A 14,895-nucleotide genomic window follows, 5' to 3' on the forward strand; every position below is an offset into this window, starting at 1 on the left:
CAGAACACGAGCTAAATTTTTTGGCTCGATACTTTAACGACGAGCCAGCTCTTGTTGGGCTGGTTTATTAAACGAGCCGAACACGAGCCGACCCAGCTCGCTCGTGTTCGGCTCATTTACACCCCTACCTCCATGGCTATAAAAATGCATTAGATTTTTGTTCATGCATTTGTTTCATAAAATAATACTCACATTTGGGCAGTAGTTACACATGCTTTAATTTTCTCTCTTCAGTGCAGCTTCCACACTCTGGGATCAACTTTAGGTAATCTTCTTCTTACTTCCTGTAGTCGAGTATAAGCAGTGTGAGAAATTTTTATTGGTCATTTTGCATTAAAATGTACTTAATTTCCCCGTTTTTTTTGCATCTTTCTGCACTCTTTTTTTTTCTTGTTTTTGCAACTTCTGACAGAATTTTTTGTTTTTTTTTTTAAAGAGGACTCTTGAGTGAAAATTTTCTTCATAGATCTTAAAAAAGAAAAAAAAAAAAGAATAAGAAATTTTTAGTTAAAATATTTTTGTGCATCTTTCTGTACTCTTTTTCTTTCTTGTTTTTGCAACTTCATAGATCGTTGTAAAACCATCCCGAAAATTTTTTTTTCGGTTGAAAAGTTAAAATCTACCGTTTGATTGCTTGTAAAAAATTTTTCCCGGAAAATTTTTTTTTACAGATTCGGCGTAAAATGGGAGTTTTCGTTTTCCGCTCGAATCGAGCGAAAACGAAAAGCGCGGCGTTGGGCACGCCGCGCGGGGGATGTAAATCACGCGGTCCACAAGATCCGCTCCATGTCGTGGACCGCATGAGGAGAGGATGGATCTCGATATAGTACAGATACAGTATATAATCATGTTATTATAAATATTATTTATAAAATCTTAGCTTACTATTAAAGTCATTAATTATGATATACACCTCATTAATAATTATAGTCATATAAATTTATAATTGTATAAAATATATTTATATTATTAATTATCAAACTAGCTTAAATTATCAATATTATATAAAGTCAATATGATATCATTATATATATATTATAATATATAATTATACTATAACATATATATTATACTTACACACTAAATAATTTTTATTTATATTTCTCTTTCTTTTCCTATTTTTCTCTTCGCAACAAATCTTAATGAAAAACATTTTTTTTATATCCCCCTGCGACCAAACCGCTAAGGCGTAAAGTTAATTTCCCTCTCGAAAATTTTTGTCCACAAAATCCTTTTATTTTCGGGCAACGTTACTATATGGAATCGCCCACCTTAGTAAATTGAAAGAATTTCTAAATTTTTTAGTAAACATGTATAGATATCATATACTAATCACCCTCACCAGATTTCTCCATACTGGACTAGATAATATTATAATTCTTGATTTCTACCCTAATACCTTTTAACCTATTTGATTTGAACAGTTAATCTTACGTCTTATACTTTAAATTTTGAGTACTACTTACCCCCTAATTTATCGACATACTTTATAGATTAATTAAATACATCTATAGCAATTCATATAACTGTACCAATATTAAATTATCAATATGCTAATATTTTACTTACTTGGCAGAGCATCGCCTATTGATCTTAAATTCAGACAACATCTGATAAGATTGGTGTCTAATATAAAAATTTTGAAATGATACGGTAGTACGAATTCGAAAAATGTCTGAATAGTATTAGGCGACGGGTTTAAGGCCCTTGGATCTATTGTTTAACATATGGGGCTCATCAATCGCTGCCTACGGGTTTAATATCATAATGATGTATTTGGATTATTTTCTCTAAATTAAGGTGTAAGATTTTCTTTTATTTGGGTTGATTTGTGCTGTTATTTTATTAGTGATGAGAATTTATACAGCATCCGCATTAGGAAAAATTTCCCCCTGACCTTTTCTTGTTCTTACCCACAATGATTTTTTTTTTATGCTTATTTGTTTTTTCTATTGTGATTTGTTATTGTTAATTAAAATACAATAATTCTTATGAAATTTAATTGCTAAGAGAATATTTCATATAGGCGATTTTATTTCACTGTTGCGCACCAAAGTCTAACTTAGCATACTCGCAACTCATAATTGTATGAAATATTTGATGTTTTTGGTAATTAATACACTAGCTTATGAATCAGATTTGTTGGATATATATTTGTAGCAATGCCTCCTGATACACCCAAAACATCCTTAACCATTAAAATTTTTAAATGACGGCCAAGATGCCCGCTTTGAAAGAGGAAATGACCAGTATTTGATAACAATCGTATCAGTCACCTAACATAATTGGCGCACATTTTTTCTTTTTTTGCAACAAGGGCCATTTTGGAAAATTTACATCTTATAACATATCCTCTTAGCTAGAAAGGTTTGGCGTTACAAGTAAGGAGATTGCTGAAGTACCTTTCCTAAATTAACTTTCTTTACTAACTATAATGCTATTCAAATTTTAAATAAAAAATGATATATTATTGAAATCATTTAGTCTACCCCTTAAACTCGAACCTGACTTAAACCAAGGTTAAAAGTTTAGCCAATTTTGAATTTATTTGTATGATTTGATTATGAAATAAACTCTTAAATTTGTTTCTAATTTAAAATTTTTTGCATCGAAAATTATATGTAAATATAAAATATTGCAACTGAAAAATTATATTATACAATTTCTTAGTAATTGAATATGAAATATTATCCCCAAGTGAATGTTTGAAAGTTAATTTTCAAACATAGAATAATTTAATTTAAATAGTTAACAAATTTTATTTTTTTAACTATAATATAAACTAAATCTAAATTTAAAATTTAATTTTAATCAATATTTTTGAACTTTAATATTGTTTTTACTATCGAATGAACAATTTGAATTTAATTTTAAAAATAGAAGCCTTTAATTTAAATAAAAAATAAAAGTTATGTTTATAAATACAGCATAATTTACAATTTCACATAAGTTAATTGTTAATTTGAAATTTCGTGTCATTTTAATATCAAATTAACAATTTGATTTGAAATATACTAATCATTTAAACATAAATTTTTTCATTCAGAAAATTAAAATTAAAATTAAATTTGAATTTAATATACACAATTATAAAGTTTAAGCTCAAATTTATTTTTAAATTCAATTTTATAAATGTTTATTACTTATCAAATTAGTACTATCTAATTTGGTAAGTAACAAAATTAAACAAGGAAACATATATTTGTGTAGGGTTGATTAAATTTGGTAATTAGTTTTTATTTATTTTTCCATATTACCCTTACGAATAGTAACATGTTGAGCAGGTTACTACCTAGTGTATTGAAGCATTTCTCTATATTTGTTTGTTTGTTTTTTTTTTTCTTTATTGAACATGAAAAGATAATATTTTGGCCTTGGTTGGATGAACTTAGGTTTTCTTTTTTTGTTTTTAAACTTGGCTTCTATGTGACCAAATGTGCCTGCAGCTGCTTTCTGTTTTCTTTGTTATTGTTGGTTAGCGTGCAATGCTCTGATCAGATGCCAAATAGCCTCGTCTAATTATTGTTTAGAAAAAAAAAAGGACATAGAAGCAAGAAGAAATTAGTGCTTTCTTTTTGTTCCTTGTCGCAAACAATCTGTCACTTGTGGAAAGAAGCAATCAAGCCTAACCTCATGTGAAAGTATATATTTTTTCTTTCTCTTTTTTGTGAATTACAATGTTTGATGTTGTTAGATATACGAACAACCATTATTCTCTAAAAGTTTAAGCTGCAATAATACGATGTTCTTAAGAAAGAAATTAATAATGCTGAGAGGCTGATGGGACTCGAACTCAGGACTTCTGCCGCTCAAAATACTATAGTAATGTTTATAGGTTTAGCCCTATTTTATCTTATATATAGGACTATTCTAAATCCCTACGGTGTCACATTCTTCTCCCTTTTAAACCCCGATATTCTCGCTGGGCTCAAGCACCCGCCCTGACATTCCCGTTAGGCTCGAGCACCCTTGTCACATTCCTCCCCCTTATGCCCTAACATTTCCGTGAGGCTCGAGCACCCACCCTGACATTTAGATTCTGACTCAGTCGGGACTCATCTCTCTCAGTGCTCAGTCGAGACTCATCTCACACTTCAGGTTGGTAATTGGCTCATGTTCTTAACGAGAAAATTAATAATGCTAGAAGGCTGGTATGATTCAAACTCAAGACCTCCTACTCTGGAACCATGTTAAATATAATGAAACAGCCTTTGTTCTCTAAAAGCTGAAACTGCTAGCTAGAGCACGATGTTCTTAACAATTATATTCGACATATGTTTCAATATCAGCTACATATTTCTCATCCTGCTCCTTTATCCTAACTACTATTGCCGTTCAAATAACTTCAGGATTGGATTGCTGCTATAACAGTATAACATCGCAACAGCAGAGTTAGGCAGCATGGCCGAAGCTGCGGTGTTTCATGTACTCAACAAGATTGCAGCTTCGTTGGCAGGTACAATAAGCGATGAATTAGTCAAAGAAGTGTCGGCCTTGCTAGCAGTCAAGAACAGCATGAAACAAATCAAGAGCGAGTTTGCGGTGATGCGAGCCTTTGTAAGTCAAGTCAACGCATACGATTCTCGTAACGAAACCTTGGCGGCGTGGCTCGAACAAGTCAAGAAGGTTGCATTCGAAGTCGAGGATATAATCGACGAGTACACTTATCTCGTTGGGAAAGAAAACGTCAGCAGCTTCTGGAATTCCCTGAAGCAAGCGTTTCGTCATTCGAAAAACATCGCCGCATGGCACGGTATCGCCGATCAGCTCAAACAGGTGGAAACTCGTCTAGAGAGGCTCACAAAAATGAGACACCGGTACGGCATTTCAGTGAGAGAAACCGCGTCGAATTCCACTGCTCTTAGGCAGCGGCGAGCGTTCGATATTCCGCACTTGAGCAACGAAGACGAGATCGTGGGGAATGATGAGGAAACCAAAAGGTTGATTGAATGGCTGACCGACGGGAGGGAAGCTCGCGCCGTCATTTCCATTTCGGGCATGGGAGGGTTGGGTAAAACAACGCTGGCGAACAGCATTTTCAAGAATCCGACAGTTAAACGCCACTTCAACTGGAGCGTATGGATCTCCGTCTCGCAAAGCTATCGAGTCGAAGATCTACTGCGAAGGATCTTAACACACAACACGGGCAAAAACGAGGAGATTCTAAATGGCATCGACACTATGGACCGGATTGAACTAGCGGAGAAGGTTCAAATCTATCTGCGGGAAAAAAGGTACTTGATCGTCTTAGATGATGTTTGGAGCAGAGACCCCTGGTCTTCGTTGGATCACGCGTTCGTGAGAAACAATTTCAGGAGCAGAGTGATCATCACGACGCGGACGGAAGATGTGGCTTCGTTGGCGGACGAGAATCGCCGCTTACGGCTTAGCACTTTGCCGAAGGAGGAAGCGTGGGATCTGTTCTGCAAGAAAGCGTTCTCGAAGCTCGCGGAGAAATGCTGCCCGGAGGATCTTAAGGACTGGGCTGAAAAGATTGTGGACAAGTGCCAAGGGTTGCCGCTCGCTGTCGTGGCGATCGGCAGTCTGTTATCCTACAGACGGCAGCAGGAGCAGGAGTGGAAGTCGTTCTACGATCAGCTTAGCTGGCAGCTGACGAACAATCCGGAGCTGAACTGGGTGGCGAGCGTTCTAAATCTCAGCTTCGACAACCTGCCGAGCTATCTAAAGAACTGCTTTCTGTACTGCGGCCTATTCCCAGAGGATTATCTGATAAAGCGGAAATGGTTGATCAGGCTGTGGACGGCCGAAGGATTCATCGAAGAAAGGGGGCCGGAGACGACAATGGAGGAAGTGGCCGACGGCTACGTGAAGGAACTCGTTCATCGATCGATGCTACAGGTCGTGGAACGGAACGACTTTGGAAGAGCGAAAACGCTTCAAATCCACGATCTCGTGAGGGAAATAACTCTGACCACGTCGAGAAAGGAAAAATTTGGGATCGTGTGCAACGGCCCGGGGGCAACGGTGTTGAGGGAACAAGCTCGTCGCGTGTCCGTTCATAAAGACGGATTGACCTCACAACCAAATGGAAATTTACGACAGCTTCGCTCGTTTATTTTGTTCGATAAACAACTGCCGCCATCTAGTATCGAAAACGCTTCATCAAGTTTCAAGTTACTGAGGGTGCTCTGCTTGCGACACGCCAAGATGGAGCAGATCCCGGACGCGGTGTTCGATTTGTTCAACCTGCATTATCTGGACTTACAATACACGGAGGTGAAGAGCATCCCGAAGTCGCTGGGGAAGCTCCAGAACCTGCAGACGCTCGACCTGAACGTGACCCGCGTGGAGAAACTGCCGCGTGAAGTCGCGACGCTGACGAAGCTGCGGCACCTGTTCGTGAGCTGCTACTACGACTTCGAGTGCAGAATTTTCGACTGCTTCAGCGCGGTGTCGGTCCCGCACGACATCTGCCGCCTGAAAGGCCTGCAGACGCTGCTCAACATCAAAGCCGACAAGTTCTTGATGCAGAACATCGGAAGCTTAACGTCACTACGTAATCTTTTTGTCATGAAAGTGCGAGGCGCCTACTGCACGGAGTTGTGGGCCTCCCTGAAAATGATGCCCGGGCTCGTCACGTTGGGCGTCGTCGCGAGCGACAAAGACGAATTGCTTCGTCTGGACAGCGTGCACCCGCTGCCGAGCCTGCATAAGCTCTACTTGCAAGGAAGGCTGGACGAGGACGAGGCTCCGACCGTGTTCGCCAGCTTCGGAAGGCTCCGAGACCTGGCACTAGGCTGGTCAGGGCTGCAGAATGATCCATTGCATGCCTTCTCGCACATGTCGAGCCTCGTAAACCTCCAGCTCTACCGGGTCTACAAGGGGCCGCGGTTGAGCTTTCGCGCCGGCTGGTTTCCTAGGCTGAAAAACCTGTTTTTAGCCGACATGGCGCAAGTGAGTGTTATTGATATCGAAGACGGAGCCATGGAAAGCTTGTATCAGCTGCGGCTTATCGGCCTGTCGAGCTTGACGGCTGCACCGGCGGGTGTCGTTTACCTGCAGTCGCTGCAGGAGATGTATCTCACCGATATGCCGCAGGAGTTCATTGGGAGCCTCGAAACAAGTGAATTTCCAGAATATTTGTCAATATATATATTTTGATATTGTTTTTATTCTTCTTGCATCCACGCACTACTAATACTCTAATTAATCCAAATATTATCTCATTGGCTACATTGCACTTTTGGTCCTCAATCTATGCAACATGTGACATTTTGGTCCTCAAATTTGAATTTGTTATAATATTTAGTACGTACTTTCTATTTAGTTGCAATCGAGTGCCACATGAGTGTACTTTTGTTAGTTGAATAATGATGTGTCGTTAATGTGACGATAATGTTGCATCTTAATTATTCATATATTTCATCAATTATAATAATACTGTATCACCGTCACATCAACGAGACATCATTATTTAGTAAATTAAATTGTATTGAAGTATTTGGTTGCGACATTCTAGGATGTTTGAACAAAAAAATTTCTACAATTTAAAGTTCAAGTACCAAAATGTAACACAGTTGATAGTTTGAGAACTAATAGTGCAATTTAGCCTATCTAATTCTTCTCGTCATCAAATTTATCATCTCCAAACATTTATATTTATTCTTATTTCTTCCCACTAGATTTCTTTTCGTCCTGAGGTTGGAATTAGATTTTTTTTTTCCTTTTTTTTTTTATTTTTGCATGTCAAATGAATAAAAGAAATTATGGTACTCCAACTCTTTGACTCTGGCTCCAATATGGAGTCTGTAAATATTTGTAGCCTTAACTAATCAAAGTGCAGGGTAATACCGAAGAGGGAATTGATACTAACTTGTTTCCATGAATTATTAGAATTTTTTTCTATTTTGTTTTAATTTTTGGTGCTTGCATTAGAAAAATTCTTAAAATCGAGGGATTTAAGGAGTGAAATTAAGACTTATTTTATATAAATAAGATAAGGCCTTGTGCATAAAAAGTTTTTGAGAATTAAAATTTATTTTGATTCCGCATTATTTTTCTTAACACGTATGGCTGGAATTCAATTTGTGTGACTTTTTTTTTCTTTCTTTCTTTTTTTCCTCTCTTTTCCCTCCATATATGCTAATCTTGATGCAGTATTTAGCACACTACTTTTAGGGTAAAAGAGTACGTATGGAGGTTCATATGAGTAGGATGAGATTGGATCCAGATCGGTGGAGCTTCCGCTGGTGAGGGCTAAAATTAAAGACAAATAATAATTTGCTCTCAATCCGTCCCGATCCGCTAAAAATATTGAGTGAGAGATGGAGGAAGAGATGAAAAACCCTTCCTTTGATTTTCGAATGAAGCGGTAAGTAGTAGTAAAAAATAAGATAAAAATTAATTTGTTTCGAATCAGCCCCGACCCGCCAAAAAAATGGAGCAAAAAAAATGGAGCAAGCGGTAGGAGACTCCTCCCGCCCCAGGATCCGCCACATTTGCGTCCCTCCATATGAGGTTCATCTTAGAGATCTTCTTTTCCTTTTTTTAAAAAAAAAGAAAACCTCAAATGATTCCTTTAGTAATTATTTAAAATCTTCTACATCATACATGCCAAAACTCATAATGATTGAAGAGATTATAACGCAAATCGCAAGTTTAGAAAACCTTCTAAACAATATCGAAAGATTTTAGGGACTACCAGGCGAACAACCTTATTCATCCGCAAGTTTCATATAAATTATTATTCACCCATAATTCTTGTTCAGAGAAACCTACATATAAAAATAAAAAAAAGGACTTAAATGCATGTGAAATTACTTCGAGTTTAAAGCTCATTAGCAACAGAATGATCACATTTGGGCCGGTAGGTTTTCATTTTAACATGGCTTCACATTCATGTGTATCAGATGTCAATGAGCTAAGTAGCTAAGTTTACAGAAAAGCGAGCACAAAGATATAACACAACAAGAATTGTTTAATATTCTGAATTGGATTGAAGAGAATAAGATGACTAAGTAATATCAAAAGAGAGAAAGGATTTACTGACTCAAAGGTGTCGGATATCACAACGAATAGGGAGCGGAGCCGATGTGGTATACAACCAAATGTTTTGGAATGAAATCCCATTTTATCTCTACCTCCAAAGGACCAAAAGTTCTGCAAGGATAAGGCCCTAGGATGAGAACATCAAATCCACCATTTTCGTCGCTATGAGATTCGCGCATTTTTACTTGATGAACGAAAAGTGGATTTGATGGTCTCGCTGTGGGGACCATCCACATAAAGTTTTTGTTCCCTCTCAGGTGGTGGAATTCAACAATCCCATCCAAAGAGAACGATATTTAATCCGATCGGATTCCTCTCAGCAACTCCTGACACCTCCAAATAACATCTTGTTCTATCCAATCCAATCATGGATAACAAACAAAACCCAAAGGAACTATCATTACACACGAAGTTAATCAGTGAGGCAGGTTCTTATCATCATAAATAAATATCCCCCCTAGGATGTACACACACACACACATATACTCGACTTGATCAATGTAGAGATCTCAACACCAGATTGAAGTATCACCAATAATTTTCACATTATTTGGTCTCACTTGTGCATCAAAGTCCTGCAGAATTTAACCAATATATATAATCATTAAAACATAGGATAAAAAATATTAATGTCAATGGTTCAGAAACCAAGGAGCGCAAACAAATGAATATAGGGATTAATGTCCTCAGCATCAAGGTGGTATAATATAAAAATTAGCAGAGACTATCAGAATATAAAACTTGTAATTATGTTAAAACAGCATTTGTGAAATATCTGATTAAAAGTTGTTTATGCTACATGATACTGTGAAAAGAATGATGGATTCTTGGATTAATTATAGGATTCCTTTTTCTCTCTCTTCTCTCTCTCTCTCTTTTTTTTTTTTTGACATAGTTCCCAAAGTCTGTTTTGCATGGCAATTAGATCCTTTCAGTGTATATTGGCTAAACTAGACGCCAAGTCAGCACCATCATTAGACTTTGCTTAGCAAAATGCAAACTCCGAAGATGAAAATGAATGCGGAGTCAACCAATAGGGACTAAATGGTCGCAGTTAAAATTATGAGAACGAAATCTAAGTACACCAGCAGGGACTAAATGGCCATGGTTAAAGTACTAAGAACGAAATTGGAGTACACGCTAAATTTACACCAGCAGCTTCCAAACTAACCCTACTTTCATGATAGCAGCAGGCAGTTCACGAACATTCATGATGCATGATAGAGGATTTGGTAAATAGAAAGCTCATTATTCTTACAGAACTCAATGACAAAAGTAATTTTTGCGAAAAGTCAATAGTTTGTTATACTAGTTGATACAACATTAGTTTCATAAGAAACTATAGCAGTAATTCTACAATTTAAAGATCCCGTACCTGTCTACATTGCCATTTCTGCTTGTAACGCCGCGAGTTCATCCTCTTCAGCTGTAGTTGCAGTAGTTTTCTGAGGAGTGGCCCGAGCCGGTTGCTTACCAGCTGGCACATGTACTGGAGCAACTGGAGCAGTCGTAGCTGGTTGGAGAAGCTGTTCCTCCAACTCTGCTCCCTCAAGCTCTTCAAGTTCTGCTTCCAATTCATCCTGCCAATTATGGAAAGCATTAACAGGTAATCAATATGCCAAAGAAAGAAAGAAGAGCAAGCGGTTAAGTCATTTGAAAGAAAAAAATAAACAGCAATACCTCATCAAAATCAGCAGCAATTCCGATAGGCGCCGATAATGCTTCCTGTATTTGTTTCATGTTCTCTGTTTGTTCATTTATTTCATCCATTGTCTTGTCAACATCATCAATATTTCTGCAAAAGAAGAAAAAGGGAAATATTAGCAGGTATCATTACTCAAACCCAAACTAAAGGAATCCTCGCATACAAAATAATAAGCTTCTAATATAGCCCTGCAAAATCATCTGTTTCCACATATACTCCTGTAAAACCTGAATTTTGGAGTATATATGTAGAAATTCTTCGAAACAGCAGTTTCGTGCAAAAACAAACTGAAGTGGGGGAGACATCTAAACAATGGCAAGAAGTTGGTTAGAAGGGTGTATAAGTAGTTAATTTTTTGAAGGCCGCATATGAAAATTTAGATTCAGCAAGGCTTTACTTTGCAATTAGATACATAGGGATATATGTATGTAAATATCTCAAGCATATTTAAGAACTAAAATATCAAGAAGACCCTGTAAAGATACATAAAGACAAATAAAAACCTTTCCAAAGGGCATTTATGAAAATCATCGAGTGCATTTTCAAGGGCATTTTCAAGAATTTTCACATATAAATGGGCATTTATAGTATTTCCACTTTTCGAGGGCATCTATGGAACACATGTACTTGGAGTCTTGGAGGGTACATATGTAATTTTGACCAAAAAATTTCGTAGAGTTTTGACGGGTGCAGCAAATAAGTATAAAGTAGACACGACAGCTAATAAAGACAGCAAGATGAATATCACGTAACTTCAAGACATTGCCACAATTCAAAGAACTCGACAAGTTTGAAGTAGCTACTCACGTGGCTTTCTGCATAGCCTTCATTGCAGCAGCTCCTGTTCTTAATGCATCAACAGTCTCCGTTGTGGTTTTTGCACCTTTCAGCATTATCATCTGTTCCAGATAATCAATGATAAGTTCTCATGAAAAATTATAGAAGTTAATGGCATAAATGCAGAAGGAAAATAGTATGTTTATTAATTTCTCTCTGTACCTGATCATGAATTCTTAACTGGAAATTTCCAAGCTGTTCAATTTGCTGCTCGTAAAGTCTCTTCCTCTTCAAGCATTGTATGGCAGCTAATATTCAAAAATAAAAAAGATCAGATAAGTAGTACATATAAAAATGAAAAAACGACTAGTACTACTGCTACTTATTTTCAAAGTTAAACCACAGGTAATACAAGTATGTGAAAGCTACCTTTTTGTAAAAATTATATAGTCATGGCAAAGTACATTTAGACATGTTATGAACAATAATATATCCGTTACGCAGGCAAATGCTACAAGATTGAAAAAACAAAATGCATAGGTTCCTTTACGGAAAAAAAAAGAAAAGAGGGGGAGGCGACTGGCATACCCCTTTTGTTCTTTGCTCTGGTGAACTCCTTGGCCCTCTCAACCTCAGCAGCTGCTTTCTTCAGGAGGACTTTCTCCTTCTTTTCTAGCATCTCAAGTGTCTAAAATACATTATAGAAAAGTTAGACAAATCATGTAAATAATAATATACAACTACAGTATCTACAAACTACATATATTGAAGAAGGTCTCTGTGTTAATATATGTAAACTGCACTCTATATGGGCAGATGGGGATAGGCTAGTATAGAATTTTATATTAGGCAAGTCAACCAAATCCAAACCAAAGTGTCGAACAAGCTTGCGCAGAATATCCTACCCATCAAGGTTGGAATAGAACAACCAAACTCAAAGATATCCAACGACTGGTGGTTTATCTATAATTCGAACCTCCACGTGGTTATCCCAAAACAGCTTATAGATGCAATCTCCCTTGGACCGTCAACATGGAAGCTCAATCCTGGTAAGTGACTCTCTAAGTAGCTTTAAGGCCCAATAGACCATGCAAAAGTACGGCTTATTCTTTTGAATAATTGATATTGGCTGTAGTGTAATGTTTTCACGACCAACACATCTATATCGAGAAAGATATTTTTAATACCGAAGTCCGTATACATCTATTCAAGTAACTAGCCACTTTTAATTTGTTTCTTATCGTTTATTCAGCAATAGACAACTCTGTTCCCAAGGCTTCATATTCTGCAGCATTATTAAAGAATGAAACCATAAGTTTTACACAATAAGAATTCTGATCTCCTTTTGGTGATTCCAAAATTATTCCTACGCCAGTTTCTTCCTCGGATATGGATGATTCATCACAGTTGGAAGTCTATTGCTCATCGTTTCCTATTGTCTCTAGATCAAAGACTTACCCAACATAAAAATCACTTTAGGCTTGTTCATTCCTATTTATTCTCATAAAGTGGTGCTTATTTTCATCCAGAATCATGAAAGTAAAAGAAGAAATTCACCAACATCTTAAAGGGAAGCTATAAGAATAATTTGTTCATTTGACCCAGGAAATGAAGGCACAGAATTTACTTGAAACAATTCTCAAGCAACTACTTTACATGAATAAACCCACGGCAAATAAAGTTTTCTCTATTTCAGCATATTTAGAAACTCCAGTAGAAAAGCTAAAAAGGAGACGATTTCTGTAAATCCATGAATGGCGGGAAAAAATTGTGAAGGCATAAAATTTTGGTGAATAATAGTATGGCATGGGTTACTTCAGCGCCGTAGCGCCTGGTACTTGGACATCGGCTCGAGGCATTTTCTCTGAAATAATCAACCCCATCCGCTCACTACGCGAATAAACCAGTGCCAAGGCAGATGATCCATTAACAATTACCAGAAAAAGGAACATCAACATATATTCTTTATACTATCAACATTACATGGTACTAGTTTCTTGTTTACTATTCCTGTGCTATACTTTTCTCCTAGTATAGTTTGAAAAAGCACAAAAAACAAGTCAATAACAAGACAAAAGAAACATTAACATCGCATCTACAATCCAAACCATGTACTAATTCAATTCATAAACAAAAACTTAATATTTCTAAGAACCCTTCCACTTTCTAATCAAATATTGCAAAGTAACTATCAATTATGAAAAGATGATGAAAGTATTAATGAAAACAATGATTAAGAGATTGAGTAAAACAAATTGAATAAGTAAACAAATACCTCATTTAACTTGTCCAAAGTGGCCAAGGCATTAGTTTGCTCCTTTGGCTTCCCAAAAATCCTACTAAACATGGCTTATAGCTTCAATTAACCCTACTCTGCATAGAAAATTAGATCAAAATCAAAATTAACCTAAATCCCCAATCCTAACTCAAACCCTAGATGAAGAACAACAAGGATACTTCTTAGACATAGTTACCAAAAACTAAAACTTGGGTCAATCGATTCGACGAGGGAAAACACAGAAAATGGCGAAAAGAAGGGATTATGGAGCAGAAAATCAGCGTTTTATGAGTAAAATTGGTGGAATTAAGGCATGAAAACGTACCAATACAAAGGAATCGATCGACAAGTCGGAGATGGGGATTAGGGTTTGGGAATTTGGATGCGATCTCGTTTTGGATTCGGGGATTTGGGGTGGGGGGTGAAGGGTCGATGGTTGCTTCGTTCGATCGAAATTGACCACGTGAGAAAAGGAGACGCATATGTGAGGAAAAAGAACACAAATCTAAATAAATAAATAAATAAGGTTGGGAGGTTGAGTTTGGTTGGGGTTATCCTGACCGTCAGATTACCGATAATCATATCAGAATTACTGTATATGATTTATCCTGTACGTAATCTATTCGATATTATAATATTATAAAAGATATAAAATTATGCCTAAAATATTATTGATGGGAGGGGGTGTATTTTGGATTACTAAATGCGGTGTTAATCTTGCATGTTACATAAAATTACAAGTTTAACCCTCCAACTTCTGAACCCTTTCAATACGTTATTTCAAAATTTTTAATTAAAAATTTTGAATTATTAAATTTTAAATTTAGAATTTCGAATTTTAACTTTCAATTGTCAAATTTAAATTTTTAAATTTTAAATTTATATTTATATTTAACTTTTAGATTTTAAATTTATAAATTTCATATTTATATTTTAAATTAAAATATTAAATTTTATATTTTTGCTCAAATTTAAAATTTAAAATTTAAAATTTAAATTATTTAAATAATTAGTAAAAAAATAATATTTGTAACAATAAAAAAAATTTGTCAAATATGGGTAAGAACAATTTTGAAATAGTCTATATTTTATTGTTAAGATTACTAAATTTTATGGACTGAACTAA

General features: G+C 36.2%; 2 protein-coding genes across 4 annotated transcripts; one reads left to right on the forward strand and one right to left on the reverse strand.

Annotated features, from left to right (window-relative positions):
- On the forward strand, nt 69-7,276 carry LOC109720662 (disease resistance protein RPM1-like). Of its 2 annotated transcripts, none has more exons than XM_020247915.1 (2): nt 69-265; nt 4,350-7,276. In XM_020247915.1, the coding sequence occupies exon 2, from the start codon at nt 4,402-4,404 to the stop codon at nt 7,120-7,122; it is 2,721 nt and encodes a 906-aa protein (XP_020103504.1). In that variant the 5' UTR covers nt 69-265; nt 4,350-4,401; the 3' UTR covers nt 7,123-7,276. The 2 variants fall into 2 exon arrangements, with proteins under 2 accessions (XP_020103504.1, XP_020103505.1); XM_020247916.1 differs by lacking the exon at nt 69-265 and adding an exon at nt 3,200-4,098.
- LOC109720704 (vacuolar protein sorting-associated protein 32 homolog 2-like) lies at nt 8,989-14,261 on the reverse strand. 2 transcript variants are annotated; one of them, XM_020247980.1, is made up of 8 exons: nt 14,095-14,261; nt 13,767-13,859; nt 12,080-12,179; nt 11,714-11,799; nt 11,522-11,613; nt 10,690-10,804; nt 10,385-10,589; nt 8,989-9,584 (listed from the first exon to the last, which is right to left on the reverse strand). In XM_020247980.1, the coding sequence occupies exons 2-7, from the start codon at nt 13,836-13,838 to the stop codon at nt 10,389-10,391; spliced, it is 666 nt and encodes a 221-aa protein (XP_020103569.1). In that variant the 5' UTR covers nt 13,839-13,859; nt 14,095-14,261; the 3' UTR covers nt 8,989-9,584; nt 10,385-10,388. The 2 variants fall into 2 exon arrangements, with proteins under 2 accessions (XP_020103569.1, XP_020103568.1); XM_020247979.1 differs by having other exon boundaries at nt 13,767-13,864; nt 14,095-14,260.

The sequence above is a fragment of the Ananas comosus genome, linkage group 14 (assembly GCF_001540865.1).
Source record: "Ananas comosus cultivar F153 linkage group 14, ASM154086v1, whole genome shotgun sequence".
Classification (NCBI taxonomy): Eukaryota; Viridiplantae; Streptophyta; class Magnoliopsida; order Poales; family Bromeliaceae; genus Ananas; species Ananas comosus.